Source organism: Bos taurus, chromosome 28, assembly GCF_002263795.3.
Source record: "Bos taurus isolate L1 Dominette 01449 registration number 42190680 breed Hereford chromosome 28, ARS-UCD2.0, whole genome shotgun sequence".
In the NCBI taxonomy this organism is placed as follows: domain Eukaryota; kingdom Metazoa; phylum Chordata; class Mammalia; order Artiodactyla; family Bovidae; genus Bos; species Bos taurus.
Genome location: NC_037355.1, coordinates 3,115,266 through 3,132,949, shown reverse-complemented (window position 1 = coordinate 3,132,949; position 17,684 = coordinate 3,115,266). Strand labels below are relative to the sequence as shown.

General features: G+C 38.8%; 1 protein-coding gene across 1 annotated transcript in view; it reads left to right on the top strand.

The window, feature by feature from the left end:
- Positions 1–17,684, top strand: part of LOC614741 (formin-2) — a 357,851-nt gene that overhangs the window by 176,860 nt on the left and 163,307 nt on the right. The window contains exon 9 of the mRNA XM_059882644.1: positions 14,835–14,922. Within this exon, the coding sequence (XP_059738627.1) occupies positions 14,835–14,922 (88 nt within the window). The remainder of the gene's footprint in view (positions 1–14,834; positions 14,923–17,684) is intronic.

Genomic DNA, 17,684 nt, shown 5'->3' with positions numbered 1-17,684 from the left:
TTAGATGGGGTCTGGCAACCAAAAGGGCCAAGGTACAACCTCACCTACCAGTGAACCCACCATAGTTAACCCTCCACAACAGAAGGACCCACAGAACCACAAAGGGGGCACCCCAGAGCCTTTATAGGAGACTGCTGCTGGGCCCCTAGTGTATTTCCTGCATAAGGCCCTTTTTCCAACATCAGGAAACATAACCAACCATAAATATATATAAATGAAAATAGAATTAGGAAAAATGAGATGAGCTAGGAATGTGTTTCAAATAAAGGAAAAAGACACAACCCCAGAAGAAAAACTAAGTCAGTGGAGATAAGCAACCTCTCTGATAAAGATTTCAAGATAATGAAGGCAAAGATCATCAAAGAAATCTGGAGAAGAATGCATGAACCCAGTAAAAAGTTGGGCGTTTCTAATAAATAGCAAATATATCTAAAGAGCTGAAGAATACCATAACTGCCATTGAAAATATTCTTGGGATTTCCCTGATGGTTCAGGGGCTAAGATTCCTTGCTCCCGATGCAGAGGGCCCAGGCTTGGTCCCTGGTCGGGGCTTCCCTGATGGCTCAGACAGTAAAGAATCTGTCTGCTATGTGGGAGACCTGGGTTCAATCCCTGGGTTGGGAAGATCCTCTGGAGAAGGGAATGGCTACCCGCTACAATATTCTTGCCTGGAGAGTTCTATGGATAGAGGAGTGTGGTGGACTACAGCCCATGGGGTTGCAAAGAGTTGGACATGACTGAGTGACTAGCACTTTCACTTTTTTTCAGGGAGCTGGATCCCATATGCTACTTTACATGCTGCAACTAAAAAAAAAAAAAGAGAGATTCTACATGTTGCAACTAAAAGATCCCACGTGCCATATCTAAGACCCAGCTCAGCCAAATAAATATAAAAATATTTAAAAATACACTGGTAGTAATCCATGGTGGAGTAGATGATACAGAGGAAGGGATAAGCAAACTGGAAGACAAAATAGTGGAAAATACTCAAAAGAGAAAAAAGAAAAAGCCTTTTTTTTTTTTACTGTTTTTTTAATTTTATTTTATTTTTAAACTTTACAATATTGTATTAGTTTTGCCAGATATCGAAATGAATCCGCCACAGGTATACCTGTGTTCCCCATCCTGAACCCTCCTCCCTCCTCCCTCCCCATACCATCCCTCTGGGTCGTCCCAGTGCACTAGCCCCAAGCATCCAGTATCATGTATCGAACCTGGACTGGTGACTCGTTTCATAGATGATATTATACATGTTTCAATGCCATTCTCCCAAATCTCCCCACCCTCTCCCTCTCCCTCTCCCACAGAGTCCATAAGACTGATCTATATATCAGTGTCTCTTTTGCTGTCTCGTACACAGGGTTATTGTTACCATCTTTCTAAATTCCATATATATGCGTTAGTATACTGTATTGGTGTTTTTCTTTCTGGCTTACTTCACTCTGTATAATAGGTTCCAGTTTCATCCACCTCATTAGAACTGATTCAAATGTATTCTTTTTAATGGCTGAGTAATACTCCATTATGAATAATACCACAGCTTTCTTATCCATTCATCTGCTGATGGGCATCTAGGTTGCTTCCATGTCCTGGCTATTATAAACAGTGCTGCGATGAACATTGGGGTACACGTGTCTCTTTCCCTTCTGGTTTTCTCAGTGTGTATGCCCAGCCGTGGAATTGCTGGATCATAAGGCAATTCTATTTCCAGTTTTTTAAGGAATCTCCACATTGTTCTCCATAGTGGCTGTACTAGTTTGCATTCCCACCAACAGTGTAAGAGGATTCCCTTTTCTCCACACCCTCTCCAGCATTTATTGCTTGTAGACTTTTGGATCACAGCCATTCTGACTGGCGTGAAATGGTACCTCATAGTGGTTTTGATTTGCATTTCTCTGATAATGAGTGATGTTGAGCATCTTTTCCTGTGTTTGTTAGCCATCTGTATGTCTTCTTTGGAGAAATGTCTATTTAGTTCTTTGGCCCATTTTTTGATTGGGTCATTTATTTTTCTGGAGTTGAGCTGTAGGAGTTGTTCGTATATTTTTGAGATTAGTTGTTTGTCAGTTGCTTCATTTGCTATTATTTTCTCCCATTCTGAAGGCTACCTTTTCACCTTGCTAATAGTTTCCTTTGTTGTGCAGAAGCTTTTAAGTTTAATTAGATCCCATTTGTTTATTTTTGCTTTTATTGCCAATATTCTGGGAGGTGGGTCATAGAGGATCCTGCTGTGATGTATGTCGGACAGTGTTTTGCCTATGTTCTCCTCTAGAAGTTGTATAGTTTCTGGTCTTATGTTGAGATCTTTAGTCCATTTTGAGTTTATTTTTGTGTATGATGTTAGAAAGTGTTCTAGTTTCATTCTTTTACAAGTGGTTGACCAGTTTTCCCAGCACCACTTGTTAAAGAGATTGTCTTTAATCCATTGTATATTCTTGCCTCCTTTGTCAAAGATAAGGTGTCCATATGTGCGTGGATTTATCTCTGGGCCTTCTATTTTGTTCCATTGATCAAGCTTTTAAAATGAGTGTTTAAGAGACTTCTGGAACAACATCAAGCATCCTGATAGTCACATTACAAGGGCCCCTGGAGGAGGAGAGAGAAATAAATGGGCAGAGAACTTATTTGGAAACGTAATAGCTGAAAAATTCCCTAACCTGGGGAAGGAAGCTGACATCCAGATCCAGGAAACAGAGTCCCAAACAAGATCAACCCAAAGGTGTCTACACATTATAATTGTCAAAAATTGAAATAAAGAGAGAATATTAAAATCTGCAAGGCAAAAGCAACTAGTTTATACTAGAGGACTCTCATAAGGCTGTCACCTGATTTTTCCACAGAACTGCAGTTCAGAAGAGAGTAGCATGATATATTTAAAGTGTTGTAAAGAGAAAACCTACAATAAGAATACCTTACAGGGGAAGGCTATCCTTCAGATTTGAAGGACATATAAAGAGTTTTACAGATAAGCAAAAGTTCAAACAGTTTAGCACTGCCAAACTGGCTTTATAGGAAATGCTAAAGGGACTTTGCTAACCTGGAAAGAAAAGGCCACAACTAGAAATGTGAAATTCCAAAAGGAAATATCTCACTGATAAAGGCAAATGCACATTAAAAATAATAGAGCAACCACATAGATAGCCAGTAGAAAGACTGAAAGACAAAAGTAGTAAAACCATCTACACCCATGATAACATGTAATATATGATGTCAAAAGCAGTAAACTTGGGGGCAGGGAGTAAAAATGCAGGATTGTTAAAAACGGTTTGAATTTAAGAGATCAGAAATTTAAAATAATCACTTATAACTAAAAAGCTACAGTAATCAAACTGTATGGTAACAACATATAAAGAGACATGTAAATAAATTGAAAAGGATAAAAAACCCAGAGATAAACCCATGCACCTCTGGTCACCTAATCTGTGACAAAGGAGGCAAAAATATACAGTGGAGAAAAGATAACCTCTATGCCGGAGTCCAGCTCCAGCAGCCAGGGATTCAACCTGAAGGGATGGGTGGTGTCGGCGAGAAACTAAGGCAGCCTCTCATTTTTCTTGGACTGCCTGTTTATTTCAAGCTTATGATTCTCTTTTATACTTTTACAAAAGCGTTAGGTCAGAGGTTTGATATTTTTAGTTCCCATGGACCCAGATTTATTTTTCTCCAAAAATCATTGTTGCCCTCAAAAGGAGTTCGTTCCTCAGTGATTCTCTCATCTACTTTTTCTCATGTGTCCTTGTGAATACACTGTAACTCATGCTAATGTCTGGGCTGCATACCACATTCCTAAGTTTAATTCTTATCTTTCTAAGTCCTGTTTTCCCCTAGTATCCTAAGCTCACTATTTCTTAGAAAGGGCTTCTACCTAATAATACCCCTAAAGTCCCTAATTTCTATAAGCTATAGTAGAATATGCTAACATTACAGCAATCCTTAAATCTTTAGCTTCTAACTATTTTAATTATTCCTAAGCCCTAAATTCATAAAACTCCTTTGCCATAAACTTTTCTCACAAATGGACTTCAGATAGCAATCCCTCCCATGGCCTCAAGCTGCGGCCTGTGTGCTCACCCTGGAACACTTTTTTGTAAAAGTCCTTGAACAGATGTCAGTGATTAACTTTATGAGTTATTCTTTGAGCACAGCTGCAGAAGGCTTTATGCCTTCTCATGCTCCTCTCAAAAACAATAAGCACCTTAATATTCTCTTCAGTCAGCTCAGCCAAGGAAAGGGAAAAACAAGTCAGAATCACAAAGCCTAACTCCTTCATTCTGGGTCCGTGCCTACGGAACAAAGGGAGGGAGTTTAGGGCCGTGCCTCTATTTTGTCAGTAATGCCTAACACAGCTCCCGACACCTCTACAATAAGTGGTGCTGAGAAAACTGGACAACTATATGTAAAAGAATGAAGTTAGAATATTCTCTAACACCATACACAGAAATAAACTCAAAATGGATTGAAGACCTACATACAAGATTGGATACTCGGAAGAATCAATATAGTGAAAATGAGTATACTACCCAAAGCAATCTATAGATTCAATGCAATCCCTGTCAAACTACCAACAGTATTTTTCACAGAGCTAGAACAAATAATTTCACAATTTGTATGGAAATACAAAAAACCTCAAATAGCCAAAGCAATCTTGAAAAAGAAGAATGGATCTGGAGGAATCAACCTGCCTGACTTCAGGTTCTACTACAAAGCCACAGTCATCAAGACAGTATGGTACTGGCACAAAGACAGAAATATAGATCAATGGAACAAAATAGAAAGCCCAGAGATAAACCCACACACCTATGGACACCTTATCTTTGACAAAGGAGGCAAGAATATACAATGGAGAAAAGACAGTCTCTTTAACAAGTGGTGCTGGGAAAACTGGTCAACCACTTGTAAAAGAATGAAACTAGAACACTTTCTAGCACCATAAAAAAATAAACTCAAAATGGATTAAATATCTAAACGTAAGACCAGAAACTATAAAACTCCTAGAGGAGAACATAGGCAAAACACTGTCCGACATAAACCACAGCAGGATCCTCTATGACCCACCTCCCAGAATATTGGCAATAAAAGCAAAAATAAACAAATGGGACCTGATTAAACTTAAAAGCTTCTGCACAACAAAGGAAACTGTAAGCAAGGTGAAAAGACAGCCTTCAGAATGGGAGAAAATAATAGCAAATGAAGCAACTGACAAAAAACTGATCTCAAAAATATACAAGCAACTCCTGCAGTTCAATTCCAGAAAAATAAACAACCCAATCAAAAAATGGGCCAAAGAACTAAACAGACATTTCTCCAAAGAAGACATACAGATGGCTAACAAACACAGGAAAAGATGCTCAACATCGCTCATTATCAGAGAAATGCAAATCAAAACCACTATGAGGTACCATTTCACACCGGTCAGAATGGCTGCTACCTAAAAGTCTACAAGCAATAAATGCTGGAGAGGGTGTGGAGAAAAGGGAACCCTCTTACACTGTTGGTGGGAATGCAAACTAGTACAGCCACTATGGAGAACAGTGTGGAGATTCCTTAAAAAACTGGAAATAGAACTTCCTTATGACCCAGTAATCCCACTGCTGGGCATACACACTGAGGAAACCAGAACTGAAAGAGACATGTGTGCCCCAATGTTCATCGCAGCACTGTTTATAATAGGCAGGACATGGAAGCAACCTAGATGTCCATCAGCAGATGACTGGATAAGAAAGCTGTGGTACATATACACAATGGAGTATTACTCAGCCATTAAAAAGAATACATTTGAATCAGTTCTAATGAGGTGGATGAAACTGGAGTCGATTATACAGAGTGAAGTAAGCCAGAAAGAAAAACACCAATACAGTATACTAATGCATACATATGAAATTTAGAAAGATGGCAATGATAACCCTGTATGCCAGACAGCAAAAGAGACACAGATGTATAGAACAGTCTTTTGGACTTTGTGGGAGAGGGAGAGGGTGGGATGATTTGGGAGAATGGCATTGAAACAGGTATAATATCATATAAGAAACGAATCGCCAGTCCAGGTTCGATGCAGGATACAGGATGCTTGGGGCTGGTGCACTGGGATGACCCAGAGGGATGGTATAGGGAGGGAGGTGGGAGGGGGGTTCAGGATGGGGAGCACATGTACACCCATGGCAGATTCATGTTGATGTATGGCAAAACCAATACAATATTGTAAAGTTTAAAAAAAAATTAAAAAAAAAAGATTGGATACTATAAAACTGGAGGAAAACATGGGCAGTATACTCTTTCAAAGTGTACTTTTGGATCTGTCTCCTAAAGCAAAGGAAATGTAAGGAAATATAAATGGGACCTAATTAAACTTAAAACCTTTCGCACAGCAAAAGACACCATCAATAAAACAAAAAGATAACTTACTGAATGGGAGAAAATCTTTAGAAATAATATGACCAATAAGGGATTGATATCCAACATCTATAAACAGCTCATAGAGATCAACATCAAAAAAAGCAAAGAGGGCTTCCCTGATGGTCTAGTGGTTAAGGATCCATCTTACAGTGCAGTGGACACAGGTTTGATCCCTGGTCAGGAAAGATCCCACATCCCATGATGCAACTGAGCCTATGTGCCCTAGAGCCCATGCTCCACCACAAGAGAGGCCACTGCAATGAGAAGCCCGTGTACTGCAACTGGAGAGTAGCCCCTACTCACTGCAACTAGAAAAAGCCTGCATGCAGCAATGAAGATCCAGTGCAACCAAAAATAAATGTCTTTTTTTTTAAGTGATTAAAAAATAGGTGGAAGATAGTAACAGATACTTTTCCAAATAAGAGGTAAGGTGGCCAATAGGCATATTAAAAATGTTCAACATGGCTAATTATCAAAGAAATGGAAATCAAAAGCACAATGAGATATCATCTCACACTGGTCAGAATGGCTGTTGTCAAAAAAAGCACAAATAGCAAATGTTGATGATGATGTGAAGCAAAGGGAACTCTTTACACTATTGGTGGGAATGTAAATTGGTGCAGCCACTGTGGAAAACAGTATGGAGGTTTCTCAAAGAACTAACAAAAGAAATATCATATAACTGAGCAATTACACTCCTTTTATGTATACCCAAAAAACCAAATACACTAATTTAAAAAGATATATGCACTCCAATGTTCATAGCTGCATTATTTATCATAGTCTGGATATGGAAGCAACCTAACTGTTCATCAACAGATAAATGAATACAGATGTTTTACATATGTGTATACACACACACACACACACACACACACACACATATTCAGTTCAGTTCAGTTGCTCAGTCGTGTCCGACTCTTTGCAACCCCATGAATCTCAGCACACCAGGCCTCCCTGTCCATCACCAACTCCAGGAGTTCAGGCAAACTCATGTGCATCAAGTCGGTGATGCCATCCAGCCATCTGATCCTCTGTCGTCCCCTTCTCCTCCTGCCCCCAGTCCCTCCCACGCACATTGCTCAGCCATGGAAAAGAATAAACTTCTGCCATTTGCAGCAACATGAATAGACTCAGAGGGCACTACGCTAAGTGAAGTAAGTCAGACAGAGAAAGACAAATATGAAGTCACTTATATGTGAAATCTGAAAATTACAACAAGCTAGTGAATATAACAACAACAAAAAAAGATGGAGATTCACACATACAGACAGCATACTAATGATTACCAGGAGGGAAGAGAGGGAGAGGAACAATAAAGGAGTAGGTGAGTAAGAGATATAAATCATAGGTATAAAATAAACTATAAGGATCTACTTACAGCATGGGGAATATAGCCAATATTTTACAATAACTGCAAATGGAACATCACCTTTAAAATTGTAAATCGCTATATTGTACACCTGTAGCTTATATTGTACATCAACTATACCTCAATAAAAATAGTAAATTAAGAAATAAGCACACACACATATATACATGTATACAGAGAGAGAAATTTTTATTGTATATAAGCCTCATGGTTACCACAAACCAAAAATGTATAATAGATACACAAAAATAGAGAAAAATATCTAATTGGTATATAAAGGTACCTAATTCTAAAGATAGTCATCAGCTCACAAGTGAACAAAAGAAGAAAAGAACTATGAAAATAATTCAAAAAAGTTAACAAAAATGACAATAAGCTCATATCAATTATTACTTTTAATGTACAAGGATTAAATGTTCCTATCAAAAGATGTACATTGGCTGAATGGATACACAAACCAGACCCATATATGTGATACCTACAAGAGACCCACTTCAGATCTAAAGTCACACACAGACTAAAAGTGAAAGGAGTAAAAGGTATTCTGTACAAATGGAAATGAAAAGAAATCTGGGATACCAGTGCTCATATTAGACAAAATAGACTTTAAAAAAATACTGTAACAATACACAAAGAACGGCATTAAATAATGGTCAAGTGATCAGTGCAAGAAGATATAACGATTGTAAGTGTATATGCACCCAACGTGCATGTAAATACATGGTCCAGGTAAATACATGAAGAAAATATTAACAAACATAAAGGGAGAAGTTGATAATAACACCATAACTGTAGCAGACTTGATAGTCCTTCTTACAGGTGTGAGATGCTATCTCATTCTGGTTTTGATTTGTATTTCCATAATGATTAGTGATGTTGAGCATCTTTTCATGTGTCTGTGGTCCATGTGTGTGTCTTCTTTGGAAACTGTCTATTCTAGTTCTCTGCCAGTGTTTTAATCAGGTTATTTGAGGTTTTTTGATGTTGAGTTGTATGAGTTCTTTGGATATTATTAACTCCTTATCAGATACATCATTTGGAAATGTCTTCATCCATTCAGTTAGGCAGCCTTTTTTGTTGTTCTTAGTTTCCTTTCGGCTTCCCTGGTGGCTCAGCTGGTAGAGAAACCGCCTGCAATGCAGGAAACCTGGGTTCAATCCCTGGGTTGGGAAGATCCCCTGGAGAAAGGAATAGCAACTCATTCCAGTATTCTGGCCTGGAGAATTCCATGGACTATGCAGTCCACGGGGTCACAAAGAGTCGGACACGACTGAGAAACTTTTACTTTCACTTTAGTTTCCTTCACTGTGCAAAAAGTTTTTAATTTAATGTAGTCCTGTTCATTTGCTTTTGTTTTCCTTACCTGAGGAGACATATCCAAAAAAATATAGCTAAGAATGATGTCAAAGAGCATAGTGTGTAAGTTGCTCAGTCGTGTCCAACTCTGTGACCCCATGGACTGCTCACCAGGCTCCTCTGTCCATGGGATTCTTCAGGCAAGAATACTGGAGTGGATTGCCATTTCTTCTCCAGGGGATCTTCCCGACCCAGGGATTGAACCCAGGTCTCCTGCACTGAAAAAGATTCAAAGAGCATATTGCTTGTGTTTTCTTCTAGTAGTTTTATGGCTTCCAGTCTTATGCTTAAGTCTTTATCTGTTTGGTGTGAGAAAGTAGTCTGCTTTGATTCTTTTGCATATAGCTGTCCAGTTTTTCCAACACCATTTATTGAAGAAATCGTCTTTTCTCATTATATATTTTTGTCTCTTTTGTTGTTTATAGTCTCTATACTGTTTTGTGGATCTATGTGTCTGTTTTTTGTGTCAGCATCATCATATTTTGATTAAGGTAGCTAAAGTACAGTTTGAAATCAAGGAATGTGATACCTCAGTTTTGTTCTTTCTAAAAATTGTTTTGGCTACTTGGAGTCTTTTGTGTTTCCATGCAAATTTAGGTTTATTTGTTCTAGTTCTGTGAAAAATGCCAGTAGTATTTTGACATGGATTGCATTGAATCTGTAGATTGCATTCTGGAATATTCAAATTTGCTAAATCTGTATTTTCTGCATTTCATCTAAGAGTTCTGAGATCATTTTGTAAAAGTCAGGTCCTTTGTCTCCATTGTCTATGTAGTTACTGGATTCTAAAAATATTGTATTTTGATAGCTTCAAGTTTTTGTTAGTGTGTTAAAAGAGAGGGAGAGAGAGAGATATATGATGATGGTACTTTTTTTAATATTAGGTCAAATAACTCCAGGGAATTGTGAAATTGATCCTTTTAGACATCTGTTCTCTCACATATGTATGCTTTTTGGAAGGTGATCAATAATTATTCTTCCTATCTATAATCTTTTGCATTTAAATGTAACATACAGCTTTTAATCGAGTTCATTTGAATTATACAGGGAGAAGCAAGTTCCAAGTATGAGCTATGAAACAGTCTATAAAGAGGTTATGTAACCTTCCCTTATTTATGAGCCTCTTAGGTTTAAAAGATAAGAACGTGGCATGGAAATATTGACACTTTTAGAGGTGGTAATTGGATACTGGTTTGGAGAATGGATAGGAAGAGATAAGACTCATTATTTATTCGAAAATCACCTGAAAGGCTTTTTAAAATGCTGATTGATTCTTTCTCTGCCCAGATCTCTGACAAGCAGGTTTTTAATAGAGATTTTGCAGTTTTAATAAATTCTCATGTGATTACGATGCCTGCTGTTGCAGGAAATATACCTTGAGAACTACTGGACTAAATTTGGGCAGACCAATTAGAAATCTCTTGCATCGATCTATGCAAGTTATAATATGGAAGTAAATGCTGATATTAGAGTTGAAAGAGGAAGGGATGGAGTCCAAAGCTGTATTAAAGTTAAAACTGACAGGACTTGTCAGACCAGAACATGCAGAGGAAGGAGGGGAGGTGGCTCTAGAATGATTTCTGGGTTTCTGACTTTGATGGTGGATTGAAAGCAGTGGTGCGTGATCTCAAGATATGGAATAAAAGAGGAGAGACTGAGTAGGTTTGGGGATTGGGATTGATGATAAGTTTTGGGGGTGGGATTGATAAGTTTGGTATTAGACATGTCAAATGAAAATGTGTGGGTAATCTAAGTGGAGATGTTTGTTAGCAAAATATCAATAGGATACAACTGAGGTGAAGATGGCTGTTAATACAGTTATGTAAATGCAGGCATATATGTTGATGGAGAAGAAAATATACATCATATATTGAAGAGAATATGGAGCTGACAATAGAACTCTGGGATATGCCAATATTTAATGTGAAATCAGAATAGTTCACTTTAAAAAGGCCTTAGGACTGGCAGGAACTCTGCAGTAGAGAGTGACAACTTTAAAAATAAAATAGCCAGTTGTCTCACCAGCAAAAGTTTATTTGGAAAATGTTAGAGGACTTGTAATTGGGGAAATAAATACAAGCTTTGGACCACAGGGAAATACTGAGGACAAAGGGGAGGAGCTTGTACAGAGAAAAAGAGGAGTGGGCAAGGCTGTTCTCTATGAAAATTCCCTGGAGGAAAGTGAGAGTTCAGCTTTCTCATTGGCTGTGCTACAGAATTTTCCATTGGCTGAGCTTGTTACCCAGCAGGTAGAATATCTCCCTTCCTCCTACCAGGGAAGTAGAGGCCCCTTCCCTTCAGAGATGGGCTTCTCTGGTGGCTCAGATGGTAAAGAATCTGCCTGCAATGCAGGAGACCCGGGTGTGATCCCCGGGTCGGGAAGACCCCATGGAGAAGGAAATAAGAACCCACTCCAGTATTCTTGGCCAGAGAATCCCATAGACAGAGGAGCCTGGTGGCCTGGTCCATGGGATTGCATAGAGTCCAACACGACTGAGTGAGTTAACACATACACACACACACACACACACCCCCCTTGAAGCTAGGGGGACCCTCCCTTCTTGTTCAGGGTAATTGGTAGGCATGAGAGCTCCCTTTGCTGGCCTTCCCAAGGCCAATTTTAGTTGAGGCTTAGAAATTACTTTTAACCAAAGTTTTTATAAGGATGTAATCAACATGTCAGGTCTGCAGGAAGGTCAAATGACATATGGGTGCAGCCAATTCCATGTATTTAGGAATCAGGGGTGATAGAACATCTTAGGAAAAGCAGTTTTGTCAGAGTAGCACAGATGGGATCCAGATTATATTTATTTGAAGTTAGAAACAGAAATTCTGTTCTATTTTTAGAACAGAATCCATGCCTTCCGCTTTTCTGATATTAAGTTTCTATTTTTCCATCTCTTAAGAGGCTATGGTTATCGATTTAAAAAATAGTTTAGGTGAATGGATTTAAATTGAAGTTCTAAGTTGAATAAAATATTTAAAGAGCAAACTGTGAATCAATTTCTATGGCTTTCCTGTTATGAGGTGCTGCCTCCCGTGGGGTATTAATGTCCCTTGCCTCAGGAAGCTTGCAGAAATAACTGTGGAGTTTTTGTGGTTAAGAAGAGGTGGCAAGAATACACTGAAGAACTGTGCATAAAAGGCCTTAATGACCTGGATAACCATGATGGTGTGGTCACTTACCTAAAGCCAGACATCCTGAAGTATGAAGTCGAGGGGGTCATAGGAGGCCTTACTATGAACAAAGCTAATGGAGGTGACAGAATTTCAGCTGAGCTATTTCAAATCTTAAAAGATGAAGCTACTATAGTGTTGCACTCAATGAGCCAGCACATTTGGAAGACTGCAGTAGCCACAGGACTGGAAAAGGTCAGTTTTCATTCCAATCTCAAAGAAGGGCAAGGCCAAAGAATGTTCAAACTACCATACAGTTGCACTCAATCTCACATGTTAACAAGGGAATGCTCAAAATCCTTCAAGCTAGGCTAAAATAGTACTTGAACTGAAAACTTCCAAATGTTCAAGCTTAATTTAGAAAAGGCAGAGGAACTAGAAGTCAAATTGCCAACATCTGTTGGATCATAGAAAAAACAAGAGAATTCCAGAAAAACTTCTACTTCTGCTTCTTTGACTACACTAAAGCCTTTGACTGTATGGATCACAACAAATTGTTGAAAATTCTTAAAGAGATGGGAATACCAGACCACTTTACCTGCCTCCTGAGAAGCTTGTATGCAGATCAAGAAGCAATAGTTTGAACTGAACATGAAACAACAGACTGGTTCAAAGTTGGGAAAGAAGTATGTCAAGGCTGTATATTGTAACCCTGTTTATTTAACTTCTATGCAGTGTACATCATGCAAAATACCTGGCTGGATGAAGCACAAGCTGGAATCAAGATTGCTGGGAGAGATATCAACAACCTCAAATATACAGATAATACTACCCTAATGTCAGAAAGCAAAGAGGAACTAAAGAACCTCTTGATGAAGGTGAAAGAGGAGAATGATAAAGCTGGCTTAAAAGTCAACATTCAAAACGTTAAGACCATGGCATCCAGTCCCATCACTTCATGGCAAACAGAAGGGGAAAACGTGGAAACAGTGGCAGATTTTATTTTCTTGGGCTCCATAATCACTGCAGATGGTGACTGCAGCTATGAAATTTAAAGTCACTTGCTGCTTGGAAGAAAAGCTATGACAAACCTTGACAGCATGTTAAAAAAGAGAGATATAACTTTGCTGACAAAGGTCTGTGTATAGTCAAGGAAATGGTTTTTCCAGTAGTCATGTATGGATGTGAGAGCTGGACCATAAAGAAGGCTGAGCGTTGAAGAATTTGATGCTTTTTAATTGTGGTGCTGGAGAAGACTCTTGAGAGTCCCTTGGACAGCAAGGAGATCAAACCAGTCAATCCTAAAGGAAATCAACCCTGAATATTCACTGAAAGAACTGATGCCTGATGCTGAAGCTGGAGCTCCAATACTTTGGCCACCTGATGGGAAAAGCTGAGTCATTAGAAACGACCCTGATTCTGGGAAAGATTGAAGGTATGAGGAGAAGGACGCAACAGAGGATGAGATGGTTGGATGGCATCACTGATTCAATGGACGTGAGTTTGAGCAAACTCCAGGAGATAATGAAGGACAGGGAACCCTGCTCTGCTGCAGTCCATGGGGTCACAAAGAGTTGAACATGACAGCGAGTGAACAACTTCTGAAAGGGTTTGTTTTGTTCTCTACCCATATCTGTGATAGGAACCAAGAGTATTATGCTGTAATTTGTGTGACAGTTGGCAAGGATTATTTTATTAATTTCCTAATTGATCAACTTAGGGCAGCTGTCACTTCTGGAATTTGACAATAAACATTTCTCTTTTACTCCAGTGTTTTTCCAAGCAAATTTATCATGGAATCCTGAGAGTAAATAGAAGTTGGTGCCCTACACATGATTGGTATCTGGTATAATAGTGTCATAAGCAGGAATTGTCAGTGGTGTGTTATCGTCTGGAAAACATAATTTAAACACGCCCACATCTGTGTTAGGAAACTTACTGGGTTTCTGTGGGCTAATTCTTCTGGACTCTGGAAAGATCTGAGATTGAGCTAACACAACCCATTGGATTTGATGATTGTATCACTGTTAATTAGTTGGAAAGTTCCTCACAAAATGTGGGTCAAATGCAGAATGAGAGCAATGGCCAGTAAAATAGTGAGCTTTCTCAAACAAACAAAAAAAACTGCATTAAACGGCATTAAAAAAACTGCATATATTCTATTTTGTGGTCAAACTAACCTGATCTAATAGATTCTCTGAGTACTTGTATTTTTCCCTTTACTATTGGCCAAAGTTTCAAGTTTCTGCATTTAAAATCAAAGAACACTTTTAAAATCTCAGGCTGCAAGTGATCAGATGTATAAGTGTTATTTTACAGAGACCAATCTAATTTTCTAGGTGGTTAGAAATTTCAGTGTTGGTAAATCAGGCCCTTAAAAGGCTGATGAGAAGAACAGTGGTGGGAGTAATGAAGAGCAGGGTGAAGGCGGGGATTTTGAAGACAGGAAATGCAAAATCCAAGAGCTTTTTCACATCAGTTCTGATACTTTAACAATTCTGTTATTTGTTTCTCGTTTAGGATAAAAATTACATGATATTAAGCATATCACTGAGTTCATGTAACATTTCTTCCTTTTCCTTTCTTTCTTGAGCAGGTTGTCAAGTTACTAAGCAACAAAAGGTCTCAAGCAGTTGGAATACTGATGTCTAGCCTTCACTTAGATATGAAAGATATACAACATGGTAAGTGAAAAACGGGCTTCCCCTCTGGCTCAGAAGGTAAAGAATCCACCTGCAATGCAGGAGACAGTCTGCAATGTAGGAAACAAGAGTTCTATCCCTGGGTTGGGAAGACCCCCTGGAGAAGGAAATGGCAACCCACTCCAGTATTCTTGCCTGGGAAATCCCATGGACAAAGGAGCCTGGTGAGCTACAGTCCAGGGGGTCACAAGAGTCAGATGCAACTTAGTGACTAAAACACCACCAAGTGAGAAATAAAATTTCAGCTTTTGAATATTCAAATTTGGACTGAAGTGGAAAATTATTTCATACTTAGATTTTCTGTGTGTATTGAGATTAGTATGTTTCCTGTGAGTACTACCAAACTTTCTGCCATGATTCTTTCTGAAAGGGTTATGGGTAATTTGACTCTTGTGTTATTTCTCTGTCTTCTTAAGAACCTAATTCTCATGTGACATGTTTAGTCTGCATTAGTAAATACTTAACTTTTGATTCATAAGAAATACTAGTCCCACCGTGCTCTGTACCTGATTGACTGCTCCATACCATGTCCGAAAAAGGACTGGTGAACACTCCTGAGATCCAGGTGTGGGCTGTGTCTCAGTCCCCGACAGTACCTGGGGAGGATGGTCCACAGGAGAGAAAAGTCTCTGAGGGTGAGTCTCAGATGTTTGCTGAGCTAACACAGCGAAGAGGAAGTAAACCTAAGACTTTGTAATATATCAGCTAAAACCAGTGTAGGAGTTACAGGAAAGCTTCTTTAGATTGTTGTTTTTAAAATGATCTTATGATTGGAGATGTCAAAGAGTAGACTGGATTGCCATATGTAGTGATTAAACGAAAGCTCAGAGCTGTTCAAGAGACTACATGACCATTTGTCTCAGATGTCCCTAAAGCAAAGAGTGGGTGATGGGGTGTGTTCTCTTCCTCCTCTGGTTCTGATAGGCTATGAGATGCTGAAAGAATCACTAAAGCAGCTTTATTATGTATAACTTTTTAGTGTGGACAAATGGTCCCTCTTTTTTCAATTCCTTGGATGGCTAGAATATAACCCCTAGGCTTCTCTACCCGTGTTATTTTTTCTAGTATCCATCAAAGATAGTTTCAAATTACTCTTGGCCACTTAAATATTGTTGGTTATCCAGACCCATGGAAGCAGTGATATGGTGGTGACCTTTTGTTATTTCTTTAATGGTGCTGTTTTAATTTACATCTTTAACCAGGCTTATAAAATATTCTCTATATTTGGAATTAGGATGGCTTTTTACCATTTTTAAAATGGTTTTTGTGTCAGTGTTTTAATACTCGACTCTACTTTGCTCTGGACAAATATCCCTATCCATATCACTCCATCACATTGTGCTGAAAGATACTGCCCAAGGTGAAAAAAGGAGTTAAATCTATATTCAAATGTCCCTTGAGCTGTTCTGAGCCTTAGAGTAGATTTAAGCAGATTAAATTTTCCAATGGAATGCCAGTTTACCTGTTAACAAAATACGGTTTATAAATTGTGAAAAGATTTACTTGGCTTTCCAGCTTACCACTTTATGTATAGGGATTCTATTTGGTTGGCTTAAAATAATGTGTGGAGTAACTCATAAATAGCACAAGCTTGGCATGCCCTGTCACTAGAAGAGTAGCTCAACCACAATTTAAATTTTTATTAAACTGCTTTGATGGTGAGGAGAGTTTCTCAAGCTGAAGCATTGGGGGCCATTGTCATGGAACAGGATGCAAAGGCAGATGTCAGGAAGTATTAGGTTGGTGCAAATGTAGTTGTAGTTTGGGACCATGAATTTTAAATCATTATAACTAGGCTCAAACACATCTTTGTTAATCAAAATAGGAACCATTATAATCAACACATTTTTGCCAGCGAGAAATAAGTTTGCTTATTCCTGTAGTGTAAAAATCTGTGCTTCAGGATTCAATGAACTGTTGGAAAGCATTTTCGGCTTCCTGCTCATTGTGGAAGTGTTTTCTCTGCAAAAAGTTGTTGAGATACTTAAAGAAGAGGTAATCAGTTGGCAAGAGATCAGGTGAATATGGCGGATGAGGCAAAACTTCATAGCCCAGTTCGTTCAACTTTTGAAGTGTTGATTGTGTGACGTGCAGTCGGGCATTGTCGTAGAGAAGAATTGGGCCCTTTCTGTCGATTAATGCTGGCTGCAAGCCTTGCAGTTTTCAGTGCAGCTCATCAGTTTGCTCAGCATACTTCTCAGATGTAATGATTTTGCTGGGATTCAGAAAGCCGTACTGGATCAGGCTGGTAGCAGACCACCAAACAGTGACCATGACCCTTTTTTGGTGCATGTTTGACTTTTGGAAGTGCTTTGAAATTTCTTCTTGGTCCTGCCACTGAGCTGGTAGTTACCAATTGTCGTATAAAATCCACTTTTCATCACATGTCACAATCTGATCAAGAAATAGTTCATTTTTGTTGTGTAGAGTAAGAGAAAATGACACTTCAAATTGACAATTTTTTTGATTTGTGGTCAGCTCATGAGGCACTCAGTGACATCACTGACTTGATGAACTTGAGTTTGAGCTCCAGGAGATGGTAAAGGACAGGAAAGCCTGGCATGCTGCAAGTCCATGGGGTTGCAGAGAGTCGGACACAACTGAGCAACTGAACGACAACATGAAGCACTCACTTATCAAGCTTTTTTACCTTTCCATTTTGCTTCAAATGCGGCACAACAGTAGAATGGTTGACGTTGAGTTCTTCAGCAACTTCTCATGTAGTTGTAAGAGAATCAGCTTTG